At 35.9% G+C, this 22,329-nt stretch overlaps 2 protein-coding genes across 3 annotated transcripts in view; one reads left to right on the top strand and one right to left on the bottom strand.

The window, feature by feature from the left end:
• The window catches only part of scap (SREBF chaperone), a 48,495-nt gene extending 29,021 nt beyond the window's left edge, over window positions 1–19,474 (bottom strand). Inside the window, exons 1-7 of one of the 2 annotated variants that reach the window (XM_681493.8) lie at window positions 19,342–19,474; window positions 11,898–12,098; window positions 5,799–5,919; window positions 3,240–3,397; window positions 2,938–3,146; window positions 2,725–2,830; window positions 2,445–2,617 (exon numbers count right to left, since the gene is read on the bottom strand). In XM_681493.8, coding sequence (XP_686585.3) covers window positions 2,445–2,617; window positions 2,725–2,830; window positions 2,938–3,146; window positions 3,240–3,397; window positions 5,799–5,919; window positions 11,898–12,019 — 889 coding nt within the window. In that variant the 5' untranslated portion in view covers window positions 12,020–12,098; window positions 19,342–19,474. Of the gene's footprint in view, window positions 1–2,444; window positions 2,618–2,724; window positions 2,831–2,937; window positions 3,147–3,239; window positions 3,398–5,798; window positions 5,920–11,897; window positions 12,099–18,629 lie in introns of both variants that reach the window. The other variant, XM_005158250.6, reaches the window with a different exon arrangement.
• Window positions 19,475–19,557: 83 nt separating this feature from the next.
• On the top strand, window positions 19,558–22,101 carry LOC137487956 (uncharacterized). The gene is made up of 3 exons (XM_068214208.2): window positions 19,558–21,087; window positions 21,181–21,422; window positions 21,519–22,101. The coding sequence occupies exons 1-3, from the start codon at window positions 19,965–19,967 to the stop codon at window positions 21,687–21,689; spliced, it is 1,536 nt and encodes a 511-aa protein (XP_068070309.1). The 5' UTR covers window positions 19,558–19,964; the 3' UTR covers window positions 21,690–22,101.
• The last annotated feature ends 228 nt before the right edge of the window (window positions 22,102–22,329 follow it).

Below are 22,329 nucleotides of genomic sequence, written 5' to 3'. Positions count from 1 at the left end.
TCCTTAGATGCCCATCAAAGGGTTTTGACTTTCTCTCTGGTAAACAGTAAACAAATAAATAAATTTAATATAATTGATTTACAGGTGAAGTCAGAATTATGAGCCCACCTGTATATTCTTTTCCAAAATTTTTGTCAAACGGAAAGATTTATTTCAACACTTTTCTAAACATTATAGTTTTAATAACTCATTTCTAATAACTGATTTATTTTATCTTTGCCATGATGACAGCAAATAATATTTTACTAGACATTTTTCAAGATACTAGTGTTCATTAAAGTGACATTTAAAGGCTTAACTAGGTTAATTAGGGTTATTACTAGGGCAAATTAGGGTAATTAGGCAAATCATTGCATAATGATGGTTTATTCTGTAGGCAATTGAAAAAGATATTGCTTAAGCTAATAATATTGACCATAAAATGTTATTAATAATTTAAAAACTGATTTTATTCTAGCTAAAATAAAAAAAAAGTAAAAAACTTTCTCCTGAAGAAAAAAATATTGTAGGAAATACAGTGAAAAATTCCTTGATCCGTTAAACATAATATGGGAGATATTTAAAAAAGACAAAAATATTCACTGGAAGGCTAATAACACTGACTTTACCTGTATATATTTATGGTTTGTAACAAAATGTTATAGCAGTTATTTCACATGAGATGTCTCTTGAAAGTATGTGGCACATTAAACTAAAATATTTCTGGAATTTTCAAAACGCATTTTAAAGGAGTAACTTATTGTTTACAAATCACTGAGACACAGTGATATCCTCTGTTGTAACTCCAAGCTTACAATGTGACAAATTACATTCCACAATCATGTAGTACATAACACACAAACAATGCATGTACACTACTGTTCACTATTTTGTAGTTGGTAATGTTCATTTTTCATGTTTCTTATGGCTGCATCTACTTGATCAAAAACACAGCAAAAACACTAATACTGTGAAATATTGGTGCAATATTGTTTTTCCTGTAGCTCAGATGGTAGAGCATGCTGCTAACAATGGCAAGGCTGTGGGTTGAGCCTCAGGAGAAACAAGAACTGATTAAAAATAAAAGTGTACATTCAAGTACCGTGAATCGCTTAGATAAGGTTAGATAAAGGTGTCTGCCAAGTGTTTAAAAGAAAATTAAAAATATTCTAAAACAAGGTTTCTGCAGGTTTTACAAAGTTAACTTTAAGACTTTTAAAGACCTTTTTATGACCATTATGAACACATTTTTACACTTTTAGGCTAAATGCTAAATATTTTAAAAAAATATACCAGTTAAAAAAGGTTGTCACTTGATAATACAATAGCAATAATTTAGTTTGAATATATATTTTTTTAATTTTCAAATTTATTCATTCACAAAACCTATAACCCCTACCAATAATAGAGCAAAACATAGCTGTCAATGATTGTCTACAATAATAATAATTTAATAATAATTAAAAAAAAGGCAGGTCAGTATCCTCGGCCATAAATAAATGGAGAAGATAAGCAAATATTACAGTAAGAAAAGTAATTAAATGATATTTTTAAATAAAAAGTTAAAAGCTTTATTGTGATGAATTGTTAATGATTGTGTAAGTGTTAATGGCAAGATTGTGTAGCTATACATGAACAGGAAAATTAAGACCTGTTTAAGAAGGATTAAGACCTACAACACAGCATTTCGGTAGATTTAAGACTTTTTAAGGCCTAAATTTTTGCTTTTATGATTTAAGACATTTCAAGAGTTTAAGACCTCATGGACACCCTGTAAAATGCAAATCTTTAAACGCAAAATGTATTACTGTTAAGGTAAAGTACATGTCAGGACTATTTTTGCCATAATTTACCATGTCACTTTAGAAATCATTAGAATGTACTGAATTAGTGCTTTTCTAATTTGCATTTGTAATCAATGTTAAACTGGTATCCATCACATTTGTGATATGATTAAATTAAATAGCACTATCCATCATAATCATCCTAATCAGACTAATCAGACTAATATTATAAATTCTTTCCAAAAAGAGGTATTTAAGTCATCTGATGTTGTACTCAAATGCAATGTATAAATCGCAGAAAATATACTGTATGTGTTGCAATATTAAGGCCGGGACACACCAAGACGACAGTTGGTCGTTGGGCTTCGTCTGTGTTAAATGCTGCATTGTTTACTCTTCGCACGTTAATGTCAGAAGTTCGATTTCTTTTTGTTGAATTAGAAAACAGATTACTTCCACGTGCATGTCCTCTCACACAGGTGGAAAACGCACGCTCTCGAATCAGTTGGCTACCATCCGTTTGGTGTGTTCACATACTGCTTTTTGGTCCAGATGAGCCCAGACATGAGCCAACACACAGTTACAACAGTTAGTTTCTATTTGCGCTAATTGTTTAGACATTGGCTTGTTGTGGCCCGGCCTTTTGATTCAATATTGTGCAGCCTAAGAGATGGTGCTTACGTGTGGAGAAGTAGATATAAGCAAACAAGATGATGTAGGTTGTGACTAAAGGGATGAGCTCAGCGATGCCAATCTCTTCTTTAAAATGGACGTGCACCATGTGGTCTTCACGCAGAGTACAGTTTGCTGATGGATGAAGCTGCTTCAGACGTGCTCGAAGACTGCCTACAAACCTGTCCATAAACACACACAAACAAAGAAGATGCTAAATACTCGTTGTTTTTATAAACTATGAAAAAAACTAGAAAATATGACCATGTCTATGCAAAGGAAGGCTGACCTTGCATCATAGGAGCTTAGTGCAATTGTGACGGTGTATGTCACCACTCTCTTCTTGCTATACAAGCTAACACCCGTCTGCTTCCCTGGGACGCCAAAGAGTAAATCTGAAAAAGCACACAACGGAAAAAAAACTGTAATTTCACAGGTCATAAATGAGCAGCAGGTAACTTGAATTCTGTATTAGATTAAATGGCTATAAGCCGCTCCCTGCCTCTAAGAGTGGCTGAGGTATGAAGGCCTTTGGGTTCATGTTGGTGGACTGTCTTCAGGAGGTCTGGATCAGCATCAAACAGGTCACGCCGGTTCTGCCAATAGTTGCCAGGGGACACCAGCAGACAGCCGTGCTCTGGAAGGACCGCCTGCATGCGCCGCAAACCTGGCAACAAATCTGTCACCTGCAAACACAGCGCCTCCAAACTTCTGTGAAGAGAAGAAAACAAAACAGGAAAAATGAGGTTGAGAAATCCAGCATCGATTAAAAAGCACTAATTAGTCAGGGTGGAAAGTCTCAACCTGTCCGTGTAAACGTGGTTTCTGATCTCATCCAAAAGGCTGAAAACTCGACCAAGAGGAGAGCGAAACACGTCCACAGGGACCAAACTGTTGCCCCATGGTGAAACCGCTGCCTTGACCAACACCTGCTGGATGTAGGCCACTGGAGGTCCCCGATACTGCAAGAAGATTAACAGTTTTGGTTAAAACATAAAAGACTTAGGTCTCAAACTCCTGGAAAAATTCCTGGAGGGCCCCAGCTCTGCACAGTTTTGCACCAACCCTAATCAAACACTCCTTATCCAACTAATCAAGGCGTTCAAGACTACTAGGAACTACCAAGCAGGTGTGAGTTGAAGCTAAACTCTACAGGGAATTGAGTTTGAGACCCAATATAAGAGTGCATGATTTTTATGGCATGTTATGTATATCAGTATTATTTATATTGTTTTTACGGTGTTATTTTCTGTCTGACCTAAGATGAACCTAATTTAAAAATTTCTAGAAAGAAATTATAAGTGGCGCTTGCCTAAGTTATCTCTATGCCACAACGCTAAAGTGCTGTGGGCTGTTGGAAGAATATTGCACTGCCATTGAATCTTTGAAGTGGTTTTTAGTGCAATGGTTGTTCCTACAGTTGCCTGATGTAGGCAAAGACCAGTAAAGGTTTCTGACGGTATAATAACCTTGGACAAAAATATCACGCTTTCACGGTCTCACAGTATTGTGATTACTGCTCTAAAATCTATTCTTTTTAAATGTCCATGTAAAAAACTAAAACTTTTTTCCCCTTTGAAAACTATATATTTTATTTTGTGAAAGATTTATAATATTTTGGAGCAGTAAACATGTCAGGCTAAATAAATCAAATGAATCATTGACTTCTGCTGTCTTTTCTGCTGGAGATACTGTTGTCCTAAAAAAAAGTAAATAAAAAATCTTACACATACCTTAGGAATAATATAGCAGAAAATTTTAGCGCTTTTCCAAATCGCGATATACCTTGAGACGGTTATTGTCTCATGCCTAGCCTGATGTAGATGTGGTAAAAGTCAATAAGTAAGCCGTTAGGGGGATTATTGTCCATTAGGTAAAATGGTTTAAATCTGATAGCTTAGAAGGTAATAAAACATCTTTTTTTGGATTTCAGATTTTTATTTAAGTCCACAAAACTAACCAATACTAGAACCAATATTTGCCTTAAAAATATATATCTTATCATTAGGGCTGCACAACAGATGGTTTTAGCATCGCTATTGCAATGAGACAATTCGCAATGGTCACACTGACGATATGTTGAGTCTGTGTGAAAATGTGTCATTTGGATGTGTTTTTTGAAGCCTGAGGATTTTAAAAGCATTTAGCATAAGAAATTGTGCTCTTTCTACATTTTAATGATTAATTTTATTGAATTATTCTTTTCATTTAATTACTGTAGCTGAATACTGATAAACAAAGAAAACAAAGCACTGTATCTTTTTCTTTATTGAATTTATTGATGGTTTTAATTTGTTTATTAGATTTTATGCAGCTGAACAATATCCCAATCAATCTAAATTGATTAATTCTGTGCAAATAGAGATATTCAAGTAACTTGGAAATCATATTGCAGTATATAATCGGAGTATAACAAAATATTGCAATGTTAGAGTTTTCCAATACCATGCAGACCTACTAAACATTGTAAATAAAACAATGCACATGCCTAGGCCCAGACTTTTATGCTTACCAAGGCTGTAGTTATTTGGCAATAATGTAAAACATAATTTCAATAAAAGCTTTTTAAATTCTTGATTATTTAAAAATATAAGTTGCTTCCAATGATCCTTCAGAAATATTGTTTGTCAATTAACATTTCTTACACATTCTGATAAAAATAATAGAACTGATGAATAAAGTTCAGAATTGATTTAAAAAAGCAACCTCTGATAACATAAAAAGCTTTCAAGAGTTCACACTTAGCTGATGATCAGTGAAGCGTAATTGGCATGCTGTGCCGGGAGAGAGCCCTGTGCTCATAATATCCACGAGCCTGGGGCTCCCTCCCGTTAGAAGGGCGAGAGGGGCGAGAGGGGAGGTCTCAAGAACACTCCTGTTTGTCACCGTTTGAGAAGTGTAAACTAAGGTTGTCTTAGGTGATAATTTGGTTAAGTCGATTGGCTATGGTGTATGTTTTTGGACGGTGGGAGGAAACCAGGGAACCCAGGGGAAACCCATGCATGTTCTCCCAAACACTGGAGAACATGCAAACTCCGCACAGAAACGCCAACCAGCCTAATAGGAGGCTTGACCAGCGGCGTTCTTGCTGTGAGGCAACAGTGCAAGCCACTAGGCCACAGTGTTGCCCTATAAGAAAAAGGGGGGGAGGAAGGGGAGAAACTTCAAGACGAAGATAACTGGAGTGAAAAGCTCTGGTTATTTATAATGCGTCCATAATCATCTAATAGGGCAGATTATGGAGCTAATGAGATGCCAGCCGTGTTGATCATAAGCACGTGATCCTCTCGAAATTAGTTTATAAATAAACCGCACTTAATGTTAATGCACATCACTGCATATCAAAAGTGCCTTTTATCTTACCCAATCCGGTCGCTCTGACAGGTCCCCCTGAGACTCATGGGATGGGATCGAGTAATCTCGTACTCCAGTGGTGAACTCCACAGGCCCCGTTCCTGGTAGAGGCAGCTTCAGCAGAGGGTAACTGTAAATGAAAGCATGGTCACACAACAACAAATCAATCTTTATTACTAACGTCAAGCTGCATTCCTCATAGACACAACATCTCCAAACTGAGGCCTTCTCACAGAGCCCTGAAAAGCTCCATACCACAAATAATATTTGAATAAAAATGGTACAAAATATGCAAAGTGTTGTTTTGCATTTTTTTACTGAGTTTTAAAGCTTTCACTCAGTCACGCAAAGGTGCAGCAAGAGTGAACATTGTAAATTTGTACCAGGAGGGAGACGAGATCAATATGATCATGCTGTCATCCCTCAGGCAAAAACAAGCTTTCAGAAGGCTAGGGTTTCTACTCTTTCTAGGAAAAATGATTGCACAATGCCCTCAGCAGCACACACATGCAGAGAGGAAAACTCTCCAGATGGACAATCTGACCAGCCCCTACATGTCACAAAAGAAGCATCAGTCACTATCCTTTAAAATGCCTGAAAATCCCTGGTTATCCTCTACTCACACTAGCAGTGTGTTAAAGAGAGGAGCTTAAAACATGTGACACTGCTGACATAAGGAACAGTAGGCGGTTGTGCAAATTACACCTGGAATGTCCTCTTCAAAACAAGGCTCAGACTCTTTCCATTGCTTTGGAAAAGTATTTAACGGAGCCTGCTTCACTGAAGAGCTGTTTCCTGGAAGATGAACAAGGGTGTGTTCACCATGGTTTTTTGGTTCTCTTTGTTGGTTTAAATATGGACAAAAAGGAAACAGACATAAAGCACATCTTAAGTCCTAGTTTGCTCGGCATTTACACTATAATTACTGATTATACATTTTTATTTTGCTTTTTCAAGAATTAACAAACTAACTAAATTAAAACATACACAGTATATAAAATAAATAAGAAAAATTAAATGAAATAAATAAATAAAAAAGGGAGGAGATACAGTAGAAACCAGTAGAAACAAAAACATTTTGTCAAATCAAATCAAGTGGTACTGTTTTAATGTAGTTCAAAAATGGATTCCAAATCTTTTTAAATACTTCATCCTTTCCTCTCAAAGAATATGTGATCTTCTCCAATGGTATACAGTTAAAACTTCTGAGATCCACAGTCCAATTGGTACATCAATGTCTGTTTTCCATTTTAAAGCACACTACAATTTTCAAAAGCAAACATACAGACATAAATTGTGTGATGAACTTACTTTTGTCTGTGTTGCGGACATATTTTAGTCAAACCTTACCAAAGTTTGAGTGGAGTCAGTTTTCTTGTTTACTGCACACCAGGGTTTGGGTGGCAGTGTTCACATTCTTCAAAACGAACCACACTACCAGAGCAATCAATCAGCTTGTTTTAATATAACCAAACCTGTCAATTGTGAAAACACCCTTAAGCAAACTAAATATTTCTTTCAGGGGAGCTGTGACCTTGCCATAAGTTCAACATGCACACCGTAGAATTCCACCTTGACAGATGAATTCACTTTATTAGCGTGACGGTGCCCACATCAGTGAACAATGGCATTTCAGTGTTTATAAATGCACGCTATTGTTATGTTGTCTGCTACTTAAAGCTGTTAAAAGTCGTGTGGATTTTGATGGGCATATTTCTTTATCATTCATCAGCAGGTAAAAATTCATCTGTGCATTCTTTCAATGGTTTTGAATTTAAGGATGCACCGAAATTAAAATGATGGATGCACTTGGCTAAAAACTGAAAATACTTTGTTTATTATTTTATTTATTCGTAATATTTCTAAGACTTTTTAAAAGTAACTGAATAACTATAATAAAAGTCCCTTTAAGGCAAGCCATTTCACTCGGCGACCAACTTTAAAAGGTTTCTCGGGCATTCTGTTTGAATGGGAAAACATCAAATTCTCCAAAACTGCTTGCCAAGCTTACGATTACATTACATCGAAGGAATCATCAATTAAATTAAACAGCAACTGTCTCTTTAGTTTAATGTCCAAATGTTCAAATCACACAACATCTGCAAAAAACTCTGGTCCGAGCCCCTCCTCCAGAGAGTCGAAAAATGATTGGCTACTGTACTAGAAGGCGGGGCTTCATTTGCCGCTACAATTTTCTCCATTTAAAACTATACGAGTGACATGTCTTGTGTATTCTATAGTCTTTGATTATACTGATTAAAAAAACAAACCAATAAAACAACCACATTTTATAGACAGTATTATGTTATTAACTGTGACTATTTTTTATATTATTCTTTTAGAGCAGGGGTGCCCAAACTTGGTCCTGAAGGGCCGATTTACTGCATAGTTTAGCTCCAATTTGCTTTACCATACCTGCCTGGAAGTTTCTAGTATAGCTAGAAAGAGCTTGATTAGCTGAGTTTGATGTGTTTAATTAGGGTTGTAACTAAAATATGCAGCACACCAGCCTTCCAAGACCGAGTTTGGGCACCCCTGTTTTAGAAACATAATTTTATCATCATTAGATGACTGCACAGTAGAGCTATTGCAAGCAACAAATGCAAGCATGTTAAAAAGAAATGAACGTTGGTGGACTCTACGTGTAATTTGAATGGACTTTCCTATTCTGGTGAGCATGAATGATTTATGCATTGATATTCTTAAATCATTATTTTTGCTTTATGACCACACAAAATAGTCTCGTAGCTTGATAATATACTGATTGAATCACATAAGACAATGTGGTCTGTTTTTGAGGCTGTTTTTGGTTACTTTCTGGACTTGTGCGTAGAAAAACCATGAAACATGGAGGATAAGACAGCTCTCCAATTTCACCTAAAATATCTCAATTTGCGCCAAGATGGCACAGTGGGTAGCGCTGTTGCCTCACAGCTAAAAGGTCGCTGGTTTGAGCCGCAGCTGAGTCACTTGGCATTTATGTGTGGAGTTTGCATGTTCTCCACGTGTTTGTGTGAGTTTTCTCTGGGTGCTCCTTAGTCCAAAGATAGAGCTATTGGTGAATTGGATAAGCTGAATTGTCTGTATTGTATGTGTGTGAATGAGTGTGTATGGATGTTTCCCAGTCATGGGTTGCAGCTGGAAGGGCATCCGCTGCATAAAACATATGCTGGATAAGTTGGGGGTTCATTCCACTGTGGCGACCCCTGATTAATAAAGGGACTAAGCTAAAGAGAAAATGAATGAATATCTCAATTTGTATGACATGAGGGTGAGTAATTAATAAAGAATTAAAAATTTTGGGTGAACTAACCCTTTTGTGTCAAGTCAAGCTTTTCCACATATCTGCACTTTCTGTTTTCCAGCTCCAAAAGGACTGACAAGTAGTTTCCACCATCACAAAAGCCTACTTCTTTTCCTCCAGACACTGGGCTACACACCGAGAGAAGCGTTCACACACTCACTCTTTTCCACATGGATTGCCCTTTATCTGAAGCATCAGAGTCTTAATTCACATTTTGCTGACAGAGGCCAAATGAAAAGGCATGAGAAAAACATTTTCTCCTGTTCTTAGTACCAGTTTTGTGTTTGCGATACAGACAGTCCTCTTGGCATGATCCTACATTTGATACACACTGTGCAGAACAACCAACCACAAGACAAATTAATTCCTTTTCCATCACCTCACACGTCTTAACATCACAAAACATCCCACCCCGAGATTTTATAGGTGATTTCACAGCAGCACAAAAGAACACGCAGTGCTTCAAAAATTGATAGAGCTGTGGATTTTTGGTCTTGTGCACAACACTTCCATGCATTTCCTTCAAATTCATTCTGCAATAGTGGGATGCCACAACAAAAGCTTGCCCACCATGACTGCAGGTTGTCACTGACATCATCATATCATTGCATTTGGGTATTTTATAGCGGAGGAGACAGAAGGGTCACACAGCAGACAAAAAAAATCAGTGCACCATGTGATTAAAATGTGGACATTCAGAAGACAGTTCAATATCCTGCCAGTGCACAGAGAGCTTCTCACATCACTTTACCTTAAATTAAATTGTAATTGTCTTAAATAGTTGTTAACAAGCCTACAAGGCTGGAAGGTTGTGTTTAGTGCATCTTTTAGAAAACAGGGTTTCTGCAGGTTTCACCAAGTCAAACTTAAGATTTTTTAAGACCAGTATGAAGTAAATTTCAGATTTACATGGGGCTAAGCACTAGGGATTGTTTGTAATGGCATGGTGGGGCCAATGAAAAAGATTTGAACTTGCCTCATCGAACAAAATTTTAATTTAGTTATACCTTAATCACGTTTTATATTTGTCAAAACAAGCAAAATCTAGTTGAAATATTTACAAAACTATATTAAACAAAACGTATGCACAAGAGTGTGTCTAAAACACATAGAGAATTTTTACTATTGGTAAATAGAGGTAAATATTTAACTTTTTTTAACGTTTTATGTTTTAAAGATGAATTATTGGTTATTGGTAAGCCCGATCAGGTAACTTTACTAAGACATAGGAAAATTAAGACCCGTTTAAAATGATTAAAGACCACACAATTTACAACACGGCTTTCCAGTAAATTTAAGACCTTTTAAGGCCTTTAGTTTTTAAAATGCAAGACATTTAAGACCCCACAGACAACCCTGCAAATGCTCATTTTCCTGTGGTTTGAAAAAGTGTGTATGTTTTGAATAAGAGCTGATGTTTTTGATCTTATTTTTTTAACCTGCAAACTCATCAACATCCCTTTGTTGACTTAAACTCTTAAATTTAACTTCTGCATGTTTGTTGTTTAGATCAACTAATTTAAGCTAGATCGGAAGTAGGGCTGAGTATCGAAGGTGATATTTTTAAGCACTAACCAAACTGTCTCAATTCTAGTATCTATGAATGTCTTGTCTGACGGTACAAAGTATCGATACCTTAATGAATAAAATGACATAAGTGTTAGTGAATTGCATGTGTAGGATGGCAAATCTATGGAAAAAATAACTGAACTAAAATAAATAAACAGATGCTGGCAGCCTAGGTGAATTGTTTCTGCGAGAGGATACGATGTATACATAGAAACGAAAGTCCATTCATGCAAAAGCCCAGCACAGTTTCGAATTTAAAATATCATATCAAAAACTTTTAAATGGTACGCAGCCCTAACTTGACGTGAAATGTTGTGTCCAGTGTGTGATACCTGTGAAGCTGTTGTAGATGTTATTTAACCCTTAAAACATTATAGACTGTAAAAAATAGCCATGGATTCAATGGTAAAAAAACTGTAAAATGCTTCAGATGCTAAATATATGTGTCACACTTTAGTTTAAGGTTCAATTCTTGCTATTAACAAACCATTAACAAAGACTTTTAGCTCAATAAAATACTAATGTGCTGCTTATTAATAGTTAGTTAGGTACCTTAGGGTATTGATGTAGAATAAGAACATATTTTATAAGTACTATATAATAGCCAACATCCTAATCATAGGCAGGTAATACACCAGTCATTAATAGTGGGAATTGTTACTTAAATAAAAATATGTTACCAGAATAACAGTCAGTGTCCTTATGATGAATCACAAAAAATTTACTTTCCAAAATTCCTTTAGTGACACTTCAGTTTATCGTTTGGCATTTCTTTCTTCTTATTTGTTTTGTACATTAGAGTATGATACTGAATCTAATGTTATTAATAATATTTATTGCATTAATTAGTGTCATGTATTACCATGGTGGTGGAGTATTAACATTTTATAATTTAATGAAATACAGTAGTTTACTGTAAACATAGAATAGCTTTCCTGCTTATTTTGTAGCTAAAATTCTGCCAATCAAAGAGAATTTTAGTCATTTTTATTTAAAGGTGTACACTACTGACTGACAGAGGACCACCTGCCCCCTCTCTGGTATGACTTTGTCCATGATAGAGTCATCCTACTATTATTTAAATAGTGAAGTAAATGATTAACAGTAGATTTACAGCCTGTGTGTGAGTACAGCGATGTTTGTGTGGATAGTCCTTGCATCCTGCCACCACAGGTAAATTAAACATTGTGCTTCACTGCTACTTATCAATAATAAAAGCATATGTGCAGGCTCACCAGCAGGTCAGGATGCTGGCAGAGGTGAAGAGAATGATGGGAACCGGGTATGAGGCGCATAGCAGGCCGTGCCGGTAGAAGGCGGCCGAGATGTTCTGCCGAAGCCGCTCTCTCACCGTCATCCTGGGCGCGGGGGTCAGCTGATGGCCATCGAGTCTGCGTGTGCGGCCAGGGCGAGGGCACCGCCGGGCATCCAGGGATCTGTGCAAATATGTACACAACCCAAGTGTAAATAGAGCTGGAGAATTTCATTCATGGTGTGAAGAGATTTACCTGTTCTTCTGCTGACTGATAAAAAAAACTAAATCAAACACTTTTTTTAAGAGTATTTGATACACATTTAAAGTATTATGGACATTTTATCACTCTCATTCAGCCACAGGATATTATGGGAAATCTGTAACAAACCTGTCAAGTTTTTAATTTAACACTAGACAAGCATTAGTGCTTCTCAATAAAGTTCAATTTTTTAGCATTATATAATTATTTCAGAATCAAAAACTATTTTTTTTGCATTCGTTAACATATTAAGTTAACATTTAACTTAATAATATTTACAATGCTGCTTTGTTTTTAATATATTAACTTGAATGAATCATACATAATAAATACAAAAGAAAACGATGTGTTAGAGAGAGTTTTGACTCTATTGCCATATTATTATTTTATTATACCTCACATTTATATAGCGCTTTACACATTTTTGGGGGAATCTCCTTAACTACCACCACTGTGCAGCATCCACCTGGATCATGCAACAGCAGTTATATTGCGCCAGACAGCACACCAGACAACAGATTATTGGTTGACAGGAGACAGAGTGATGAAGCCAATTATGATATGGGGACGGTCAGGTGGCCAGTGGGAAATATGGCCAGGATGCCAGGGTTAAACCCCTACTCCTTTTTTTAAAAGACATCCTGGGATTTTTAACAACCTCGGTTTAACATCTCATCCGAAAGACGGTGCTCACTGACAGTATAGAGTCCCCATCGATATAGTGATGCGTTAGGACCCACACAGACTGCAGGTTGAGCGCCACTGCTGGTCTAACTAACACCACTTCTGGCAACAACCTAGCTTTCCCACGTGGTCTCCAGGTACTGACCAGGCTACTGACCTAGCTTCAGTGGGCGACCATGTGAGAGTTGCAGAGAGCTAGCTGCCGGCCAATATCCGCTTCTCTGGCTATTTCATGGCAAAATGTACATTTTATAAATATCACTTTTCTGCAATAAAACAAAAATTATAAAGACATCGACAGCAATAAATAATACAAAAGAAAATTAAATGTTTTTAAGGTTTACTTTAAATTCTACCATTTTTGAAGGATCCACATTTAAAAATATTTCCCTTAAAGTGTCTCCAGGTTAAAATCGTTGTCTGATTATAATAAAAATCCGCTTGTTAAGTCGTGATGTTTGAAATACTCTTTCCAGGTCCAAGCCGCTACTCATTTAAAAGGAGAAAATATTTGTTTATGACCACTTTTTAGTCACATCACACATTAAAGTGAATTTTATATAAAATCATGGTGTACACATCAGTCTCTGGACTTGCTGCATCACAGTCACCAATATTTTAACAATTTATAAATAATTAATCAATCACTTTCTGGCCATCGGATATTAGGTATGAATATATATATACTGCTCGATTATGGGAAAAATCATAATCACGATTATTTTGGTCATAATTGTAATCACGATTATTCAAAACGATTATCAGTTGAAGTCAAAAATATTCATCCTCCAGTGAATTTATTTTTATATATAAATATTTCCCAAATTATGTTTAACAGAGGGATTTCTTTACAGTATTTCCTATAATATTTTTTTCTCCTGGAGAAAGGCTTATTTGTTTTGTTTCAGCTAGAATAAAAGCAGGTTTGAATATTTTGAAATCTATTTTAATAGCTCGATATAATTAGCCCCTTTAAGCAATACATATGTTTGATTGTCTGCAGAAGAAACTACTGATATACAATGACTTGTCTATTTACCCTTATTAAGCCTTTGAATGTCACTTTAAGCTGAATACTAGTATCTTGAAAAACATCTAGTAAAATATAATGTACTGTCATCATAGCAAAGATAAAAGAAATCAGTTATTAGAAATGAGTTATTAAATCTGTTATGTTTAAACTGTGCTTTAAGCATCTTCACTGTATTTTTAATTTTATTATTAATTAATAATATAAACAGTCGGCAGCAGCAGGAATACCGCACGCTCACTTTAAGAATAGTGCGGCTCTGATATGGTTTCTCGTGTCTTTTGATTCTCAACTTGTTAGTTTATTACACAAATGAGGGTTAATATGAATAATCACTAAACACCGCGCTCTGACACAAATGTGCATGTATTTCACCATTACAGCGCTCACATTAAGATCGCGTTAGATGTGTGTGTGCTCTGCTGTCCGAGGCTAAGCGCGGCACACACACACGCTACCTGTCAGAGGCTAAACATGGCGTGCACACACACACAACAGCACGTGCTCTTTTGCGCTTTTAAAAATAAGAATGATGCGCATCCCGTGCTGCAAAAGTTACTATACAGAACATGCTTTTAGTCATTTTCACGTGGAACTTAGTTTTGCAGAGGCAAAGAGTTTTCATACGTGTACAACTGGAAAGGGGGCGGTACGTGATAATCGTTTATCTCTATTAATGGTTTTTCATAATCGTTAAAAGCCAAAATCGAAATCGAAATCTGATTTTTCGGTTAATTGCACAGCCCTAATATATATATATATATATATATATATATATATATATATATATATATATTTAGCGATGATGATTTTCGAAAGCATTACAGTGGTTTGTAACGTTAATTATTACCATTTGTTAAGTCTCCCTACGTAGTTTGATATAGCGCTTGGACCAAGAAGCTTTTTCGCTTCACATCTCACACAACAAGTGGATAGAGCAATCCAGAAGTATACGTTTAACATTTTCTGTTTCTGTTGCAATATTACCATTTTGGGGAAACTTCTCCTTTGAGTAAGTGTCCAAGTACAAGTCCTATAAGAGATTTCTTTAAATAAAAAATAAATGACCAAATAAATAATAATAATAATAATAATTATTATTATTATTATTATTATTATAAACAAAATCTGACCAACCTAAGCAGTAGTTGTTACACCGTATCAAGTAGCAAATGTTACCAGCAACTCCTTACTAAATTCTAAAATAACTTTTTTTTGTTTGTTTGTTTACATTTATGATACCAAACACTCCAACCAATGTTTTCTAATTGAATGTTAATGAAAACCTCAGTCTAAACAAATCTCTGCTAACAGCTAGCATCTCATTATTTTAAAACAACTCTCCATTTGATTTAACCCTTTGCTCATTGGTAGATTCTGGACTTTTAAACTCTGAAACCAGAGGGTTCAAGGGTTATGCTGGCGGTCTATGCTTTACAAAGAGCCCTTTTTGTCAACTGGGACTACACCACAGAGAAGAAACATTCCTCCGAGGACTTCACCTCCTGAGAGGCCAGCGTTCATGCATTTCTATAAATATTACATGAACAAGATGACACACACAGCCTCACAGAGATGCTACACATTGGCTACTCAAGCTTGTGGGCAACTTGCATTAAGCCGTGATGCAACAGATTTCATAAAAAAAACGGACAGAGAAGGAGAACTACAGTGTGGCAAACAAAGAATATAACCAGAATAAACCAGAACACAGTGCTGCTCAGTACGAATGAGAACACCACCTTTTGAAAATGTTTTTTTCATATTTAGTCAACAATGTTTGGTGCATTTAAACAAAACTGTTTTTAAACCGCTATAAGGATAAAAATAAGAGTTTGGTCACCTAAAAACAATACACTTCAATTCCACTGACCAAACGAAAATTCAACTCAATATGATATTTGTTATGTTTCTCTTGATTTTAATAGTTTAAACATACTAATTTGGTAAATAATAAACAGGGATCTTTTTTTGTTAGATTAGTTCCAGTTTTGGCTTTGGTACAGACTAATCTACTCTATATGCACAACATATTGCTGAAATCATTCTACAGAATATATTACATCTGTGGGGGTGTACTCATTTATGGATAGCATTGTATATATGAACAATAACAAATCTAAACACATTAATCTAAACTGTTGAATTGTTACTATGCAGATCTGTCAAATCAAACCAGCGGCAATGCAAGAAACTGTTAGCAGATATTACAAGAAGCACACTGAACTCAGAAAATGCCTAAAAATGCAAACGGATCAGACATCTTAGACACAGAAATAATTCTAATGGACAGCTTAATGATGTTTCACAACAGAGATTTAAACGGCTTATTAAATGCAATAATTTACTCAAAAAAAGAAAAGAAAAAGAAACAAAAAAAGTCCTTTTTCACACAAAAGCAACATATTAAATCAATATATCTGCTTAAAATATCAAATGTTGTTGATAAGTTAATTTAAACTAGGTTAATTACAATATTTGCAGGATTGTTCTACATATAATATTACCAAAAGAATAACATGCTGAACACATGCAGTGTTAAATCATATATTAAAAAGAAACATTTTTATAAAATGTGTGATTGCTTAACACAATAACAACAACAACAACAACTACGTACAATAAAATATTAGTAAACAACACATAATAAAAATCCTGGGTTCCACACGATCGATTTGTGTTGGGACAACATGAAGAAATGAAGTTAACTTATTAGTTTTTACCAATTTAAGTTGATTAAACACTAAACAATTAAGTTGTCCCAAGAAAACCCAAGAATTGTGCTGTTTTAGCTCATTTAAAATAAGTTGTTTAAGCAAACAGCAAACACATTTTTTGAGTGCATGTCAATTGTGGTCAAAATGCAAACTGCCTCCCCCCCAAAAATGCCCCCAGCAAGGTATACTTTAGTTTTAGGTGCATGCGATGGTTCATGCATATGAACATGAATGTAATAATTTCTTGCATCGTAACAAATGAAGTTTGGAAAGATTGTGTGTTTAACTTAATAGTGCATTTAAAAAAATAATGAATGAATAAATAATTTGAATGGATATTGCACCCAATTACACATAAAGTTTATTTATAAATGCTTAATTGAACATTTTATATTTTATTTGAATCTTTTCTAAAGCCTGGAATGTGCATTTTAAATCCATTTAAATGAGCGGAAATAGATTCAATTAAAACAAGCAACTATCACAAAGTGAGTCATGCACATTTGATAGAAATTAAAATTATGACTGGAATTTGAGTTGAATTCTTCACATTTATACAACATTTACTTTCACAAACAAATAAACAGGTAAGAATCTCATTTTGACCAACAGTCTATTACTCCTCTGAAACATTTAAAAGAGACTTTCAGTCCAAACAAACGATTAAAAATCTGCAAACCAAATTCTACTACATAAAAACAGTAAATGACTTCAAATATGAGGAATTGTCTAAGTGTAGGCTGATAAAAACTTGTGGTTGAATGCTGAACCTGCTGTTAACGAAAAACATTACCTGAAAGCTTGATCACGCATAAAAAAAGTGTAAATCTATCAAACGTGTCTGGTTAAAATGTTAAGTGCAATACGAAGTTGCTAGTTTGGATCATCAAAAAAAAAAAAAAAAAAAAAAAGCTAATGATTTTAACTACTGAATAATGATTTCAACTACTGAATAATGATTTCAACTACGTTAAATACTATGTGGCATTTAAACTGCTTAATTCTAAAAGGTGTTCAAAATTAGGTAATATCTCAAAATTCCATCTCAGGGAAAATTCAATCTTCACTAATCTAAATAATAAATAAACATGTTAGCTGTCAAACTCTACAGACACAGTGCAGATTTATGTCTGTGTGAATATGTTCCCCAGGTAATCATCTAAATATAAATCTTCTGCATAACAGCTGTCATTTATGAGAGTTTAGCAAGGTTATTCAAATGATCACTTCCACATTAAAGAAATGATCTAAAAAACATCACTTTTTGTAAGTACTTTCCACCAAATAAAATGTGTTGTAAATAATCAATTTAATTTAAGAAAAATAAATAAATATTACTATGTTATTTATTATTGTTGTTGTGTCTGATAACCAGGGCCAGACGGAATCTGCATAAGTTATGAGTATGATAATTAAAACCTTAAAATGTGAAATAAAAAGTAATACCTTTTAAACTTTTATTTAATGTTTAAATTACAAATCCAATCAGATGCACTTTATTTGGTAAACAGTACAAGTCTCTCATATAAAATATCTACTAAAATACAGAAAATATTACTGTACAAACTGTATTGTGCATAAATCAGATACACATTTTCATATTAGTCAGTAATATTAGTGTAATTAATAAAAACATATATAAATATAGATTTACACACATTTACTCAAGTAAATAAACAGAATTAATGATGGGCTAGAAATCTGCAGAATTCTGCGGAAAATCTGCAGAATTCTGCGGAAAATCTGCAGAATTCTGCGCGTGCAGATTCCGTGTGGGCCTACTGATGATAACTTATAAGTACCTATTAATTTTAACATTTCTAAATGTAATCTAGTTCCACAGCAGAAAAGGTAAACAGTAATTCTTGTTAGTATCAGTCATAGTCAACTTGGGACACATATAATGGCTTATAACTAAAGCATGACACTAAAAACAGAACTATTCACAAAACATTTTAAACTATCTTAGGCTTTAATGCAAAAATACCGTATAACAGTATAAGATTAGGGTAATATACTCACATAATTCTGTCGTAAGACATTGGTACAGCGACGTATGAAATAGTACTACTCATTGTAGTTTGATACATACTGCAACGTTGTTTATCAGACTATTATCATTAATCCAATGTTGCTCCACACAACACCATTGCACTGTTATGGTACTCCATAACCTATTGCACTTTAATAATCCAGTGTGCAATGCCTAGTATGATGTCACATCTGACGTTACATGTCAATCAATTAAACTGTAAATTGGCTGAGCTGAGATCAGCACCAAAGCTAACAGCCGCCAAACAATGCATACATGCCGTTCTGCATTAACTAAATTGTTTGAGCTTCCTATGCTCTTTCACAACACTCGGGTATCATTTATTTATCTTTGTTTTGTGAAAGATGAACCTGAAACACGTCTCCATGGCATTATCTTTAGCCGAACTGCTAGCGATTTAGCATTAGCAACAGTACATGTATTAAACACCTGCTGGTTTAATTCACACATATACAGACACACTACCTCTAATAATTACACTTTAAAATATACATTTAATCGCCTCAGCGTAACGACAAACTATAAGTTATACACGTTAGGTTATTTCGGAAGCGCTTTGACAGCTTGTTTCTGGAGCAGCTAACAGGGATGAGCACCAAGGGCCCTGCCATGCTTCTAAATGCTCTAATTTGGCAATTTCACCACACAAACCACAACAACAGCATTGAAATGATCGCTTACCCTAATGGCGGGTGCTTCTCTTCCTCTTCGAGGGCTTTTATTAACAGTGAATAGCTCTCGTTGAGCTGCAGCAGGCAGGTGGCTGTGAGTCTCTAGTGTTCTGCCAGCATCATGTCAGCTACTGTAAGCCACTATCCAACCAACGTGACCCCTCAACTTCAACCTCCAGCGAAATACATTAAGCGTCAAACTACGGCCTCTATCGGGCGTTATGGAAAATGACAAACCTTTACAATGCATTAAAGTGCGACCTCTGCTGCCACTTGAAGAAACATAATAATTAAAGTGAAGATTCTTGTCAATACGACCAAAATGACAGAGTAAAGACTAACTCATAATAATTCGCTCAAAAATATTTTTATTAATTATTGGCGTCACAATATAATATAAAGCACAATGATAAAAATAATTCATGTAATGAATACAGATGTAATAGAAATGAACAGACACTCGACATTTAAATGATGCCTAAAAGACGTCAACGCCGCAGACGTTCTATAATGTGACATCATAGCCTAACTGGCATTCCACAAATTCCATGAGATTTGTCAGTCTCACACTGTCTATCGCTCGTTCAAGCTCGTTTTTGCAGTTGTTGAGAAAATCCAATCCCGTTTTTCAACATGTGGTTCAGAAACGCTTTGAGTCGCGTCCTGCCACGACCTAAAGAACGTCGTGAAGTGAGCTCCTATACAAAGTTGATGGCGAGTTGTGTGAAAAACACCACCTACCCATCTGAGTCTGACCTGAAGGCCTGTTTTGACCCTTCCTCGTCTGTTCTGCCTAATCCTGGGAGCACAACAGCAAAGAAGGGCAAACATTCACCTCTCCAACAATCTCCTATTCCTGTTCTGAAGCAAAACCGTGTTCCTGTGGAGCCTGTCAACCAGCAGAGCTTCACAGACGGCCCTCCAGAACAGCTAGGAGAGAGTTCGAAGGTCAGAGTGCAAAACATCATCTTCCCACGTGAGTTTGAGTCGAATGCCAGTGTTAAGCGTTCCTCATCTCCCCTGTCTCATTCTGGGAGTGGAGAAGTGATGGCGGAAAAGATTTTCGCTGTCCGCAAAAACCTTCCTTTTCTGAAGCCACACCGGATGCCTGTGAAGCCTGTCAACAAGCAGAACTTCACAGACGGATATCCAAAACAGCAAGGTGTGAGCTCGAAGGTTTCAGTGAAAAACATCATCTTCCCGTGTGAGTCTGAGCTGAATGGGAACTGTTCCTCAACTCTTATGGAGCCAAACCATGTTCCTGTGGTGCCCATTGATGGACAAAGGTTCACATATGGACCCCCAAAATATCAAGGAGTGAGCTCTCCTAAGCACAAGACGGAAGTCTCAGTGAAAAATATCAGCTTTCCGTCTTGTGAGTCTGGTGTAATTCCCAGAGTTGAACTTTCACTACCTGTTCTGCCATTGTTGAAGCCAAACTGTGCTCCTGTGAAGCGTTTGGCTGTGCAGAAGTCCATTGATGGACCTCCAGCGTCCAGGTTTCCTGCTCAACTATTGAATGAGACAGAGAGAAATGTCGTCAAGGCTTCACCACTCCGCCAGGATGCTCCTGCTGCACCTGCACACTTGCCTAGTTTGAAGCCAAAATGTGCTCCTGTAAAGCCTGTTGAAGGACAGAAAAAGCCAACTGGACGTTTCTTCTTGACAAAGACTGGCAAAAAGATATCAGAGTCATGTGGAAGATCTCCTGAGCATGGAGGAGTGAAGTCTCCTAGGAATCTGCTAGAAGTTTCAGGTAAAAACATCACTAAGCATTCATGTAAGTCTGATTTGATTGCCAGTGATGACCTTTCTTTACCTGTTCTGCCTTTTTTTGGGAAACGAGCAGCAGAAACAAACAAGTGCCAGAATCCTGTCGCTGTGCCCATACACTTGCCCGCATTGAAGCCAGGTCGTACTCTTGTGAAGCCTTCAGCTAGACAGAAGTTCACAGATCGATCTTCAGGGCATCAAGTGTCCAGGTTTTCTACCTTTGTAAATAATGAGGCACACAGAAACGGCAGCGACCCTGAGGTTAAGACTCACATTTCCTTACCCAGACTGCCAGGTTTTCCAAAAGGACCAGTGAAGGTAAGCAAACAAACATTTGTGCGTGTTCCTATGATCACTAACATGCCTGCTCTGAAACTAACCCATGTTCCTGTGCTATCTGTTGGTGACACACAGAAAAGAGTCGCTGGTGCTGAGACAAAAAATCTCATGTTGAGTCAAACTGATGATGAGGATGTCAAGATGAAGAGGCCTCAGTCAGCTAAAAGCAACCGTCTTCCGCTCTCAAGAATCTGCTTGGGGTTTACAGAGCATCCACATGAGAACAAATCAGAAACATGTTTGTGAATAACAGTGCATGAAAACTGCTTTGAAGTGTGCTTTGTTCACCAATAAATGTTTTGTGCATTAAAATGATTCTTTGTGCATCCATTTGTTGTGTTTGTTCTTTGCGCAGTATAAATTTAAAAACCTTTCTTGATCATAAAATGTATTAATCATTTAATTTTGTTGGTCAGAAAATAAACATTCAATGTCAGTTAATAAAAAAAAAACATTAAGAAACATGTAATTTCACCTTATACAATTTCACATTTCTTTAAAACATTTCATACTGTTGGGCAAATGTTAATGTTAATAATGTTTTAACCTATGATGATCGGTAAAACAAATTATAAAATTAGCTTTAAAAATTTTTATTATTTATTTAAATGCCCAAGTTTGGTTAGTTTGGTGTCCAAACTATTTACCAAATATCATTGAGAGCCGTGAGTCGAAGATACACACACCAAACTAAACCACAAAACATAATTACATTAATACACAGTAGAGTTCAGTGCTGAATACACTAGTCAAGCAGAATCTGCCTTCGCCTTGATTCACCCACTGAAGTCTCTGCATTATCCTTCATCTGTCGTAGTACATTTTAAACAAAATCTGAATAAATTACACCATTTAAATTTAAATATTTAATAATAGTTTTTTTCAA

This window comes from Danio rerio, chromosome 16 (genome assembly GCF_049306965.1).
Source record: "Danio rerio strain Tuebingen ecotype United States chromosome 16, GRCz12tu, whole genome shotgun sequence".
Taxonomy (NCBI): Eukaryota; Metazoa; Chordata; class Actinopteri; order Cypriniformes; family Danionidae; genus Danio; species Danio rerio.
Note: the sequence above shows the minus strand (reverse complement) of the source record. Positions and strands in the feature narration are given on the sequence as shown.

What these genes read in the sequence shown, in the direction of transcription:
- LOC137487956 (XM_068214208.2), top strand. Translation starts at nt 19,965, where the DNA reads ATGTGGTTCAGAAACGCTTTGAGTCGCGTCCTGCCACGACCTAAAGAA. An exon ending in GAATCTGCTAGAAGTTTCAG is followed by an intron (nt 21,088 to 21,180) that starts GTAAAAACATCA and finishes GGAAACGAGCAG; the next exon opens with CAGAAACAAACAAGTGCCAG. An exon ending in TTCCAAAAGGACCAGTGAAG is followed by an intron (nt 21,423 to 21,518) that starts GTAAGCAAACAA and finishes GGTGACACACAG; the next exon opens with AAAAGAGTCGCTGGTGCTGA.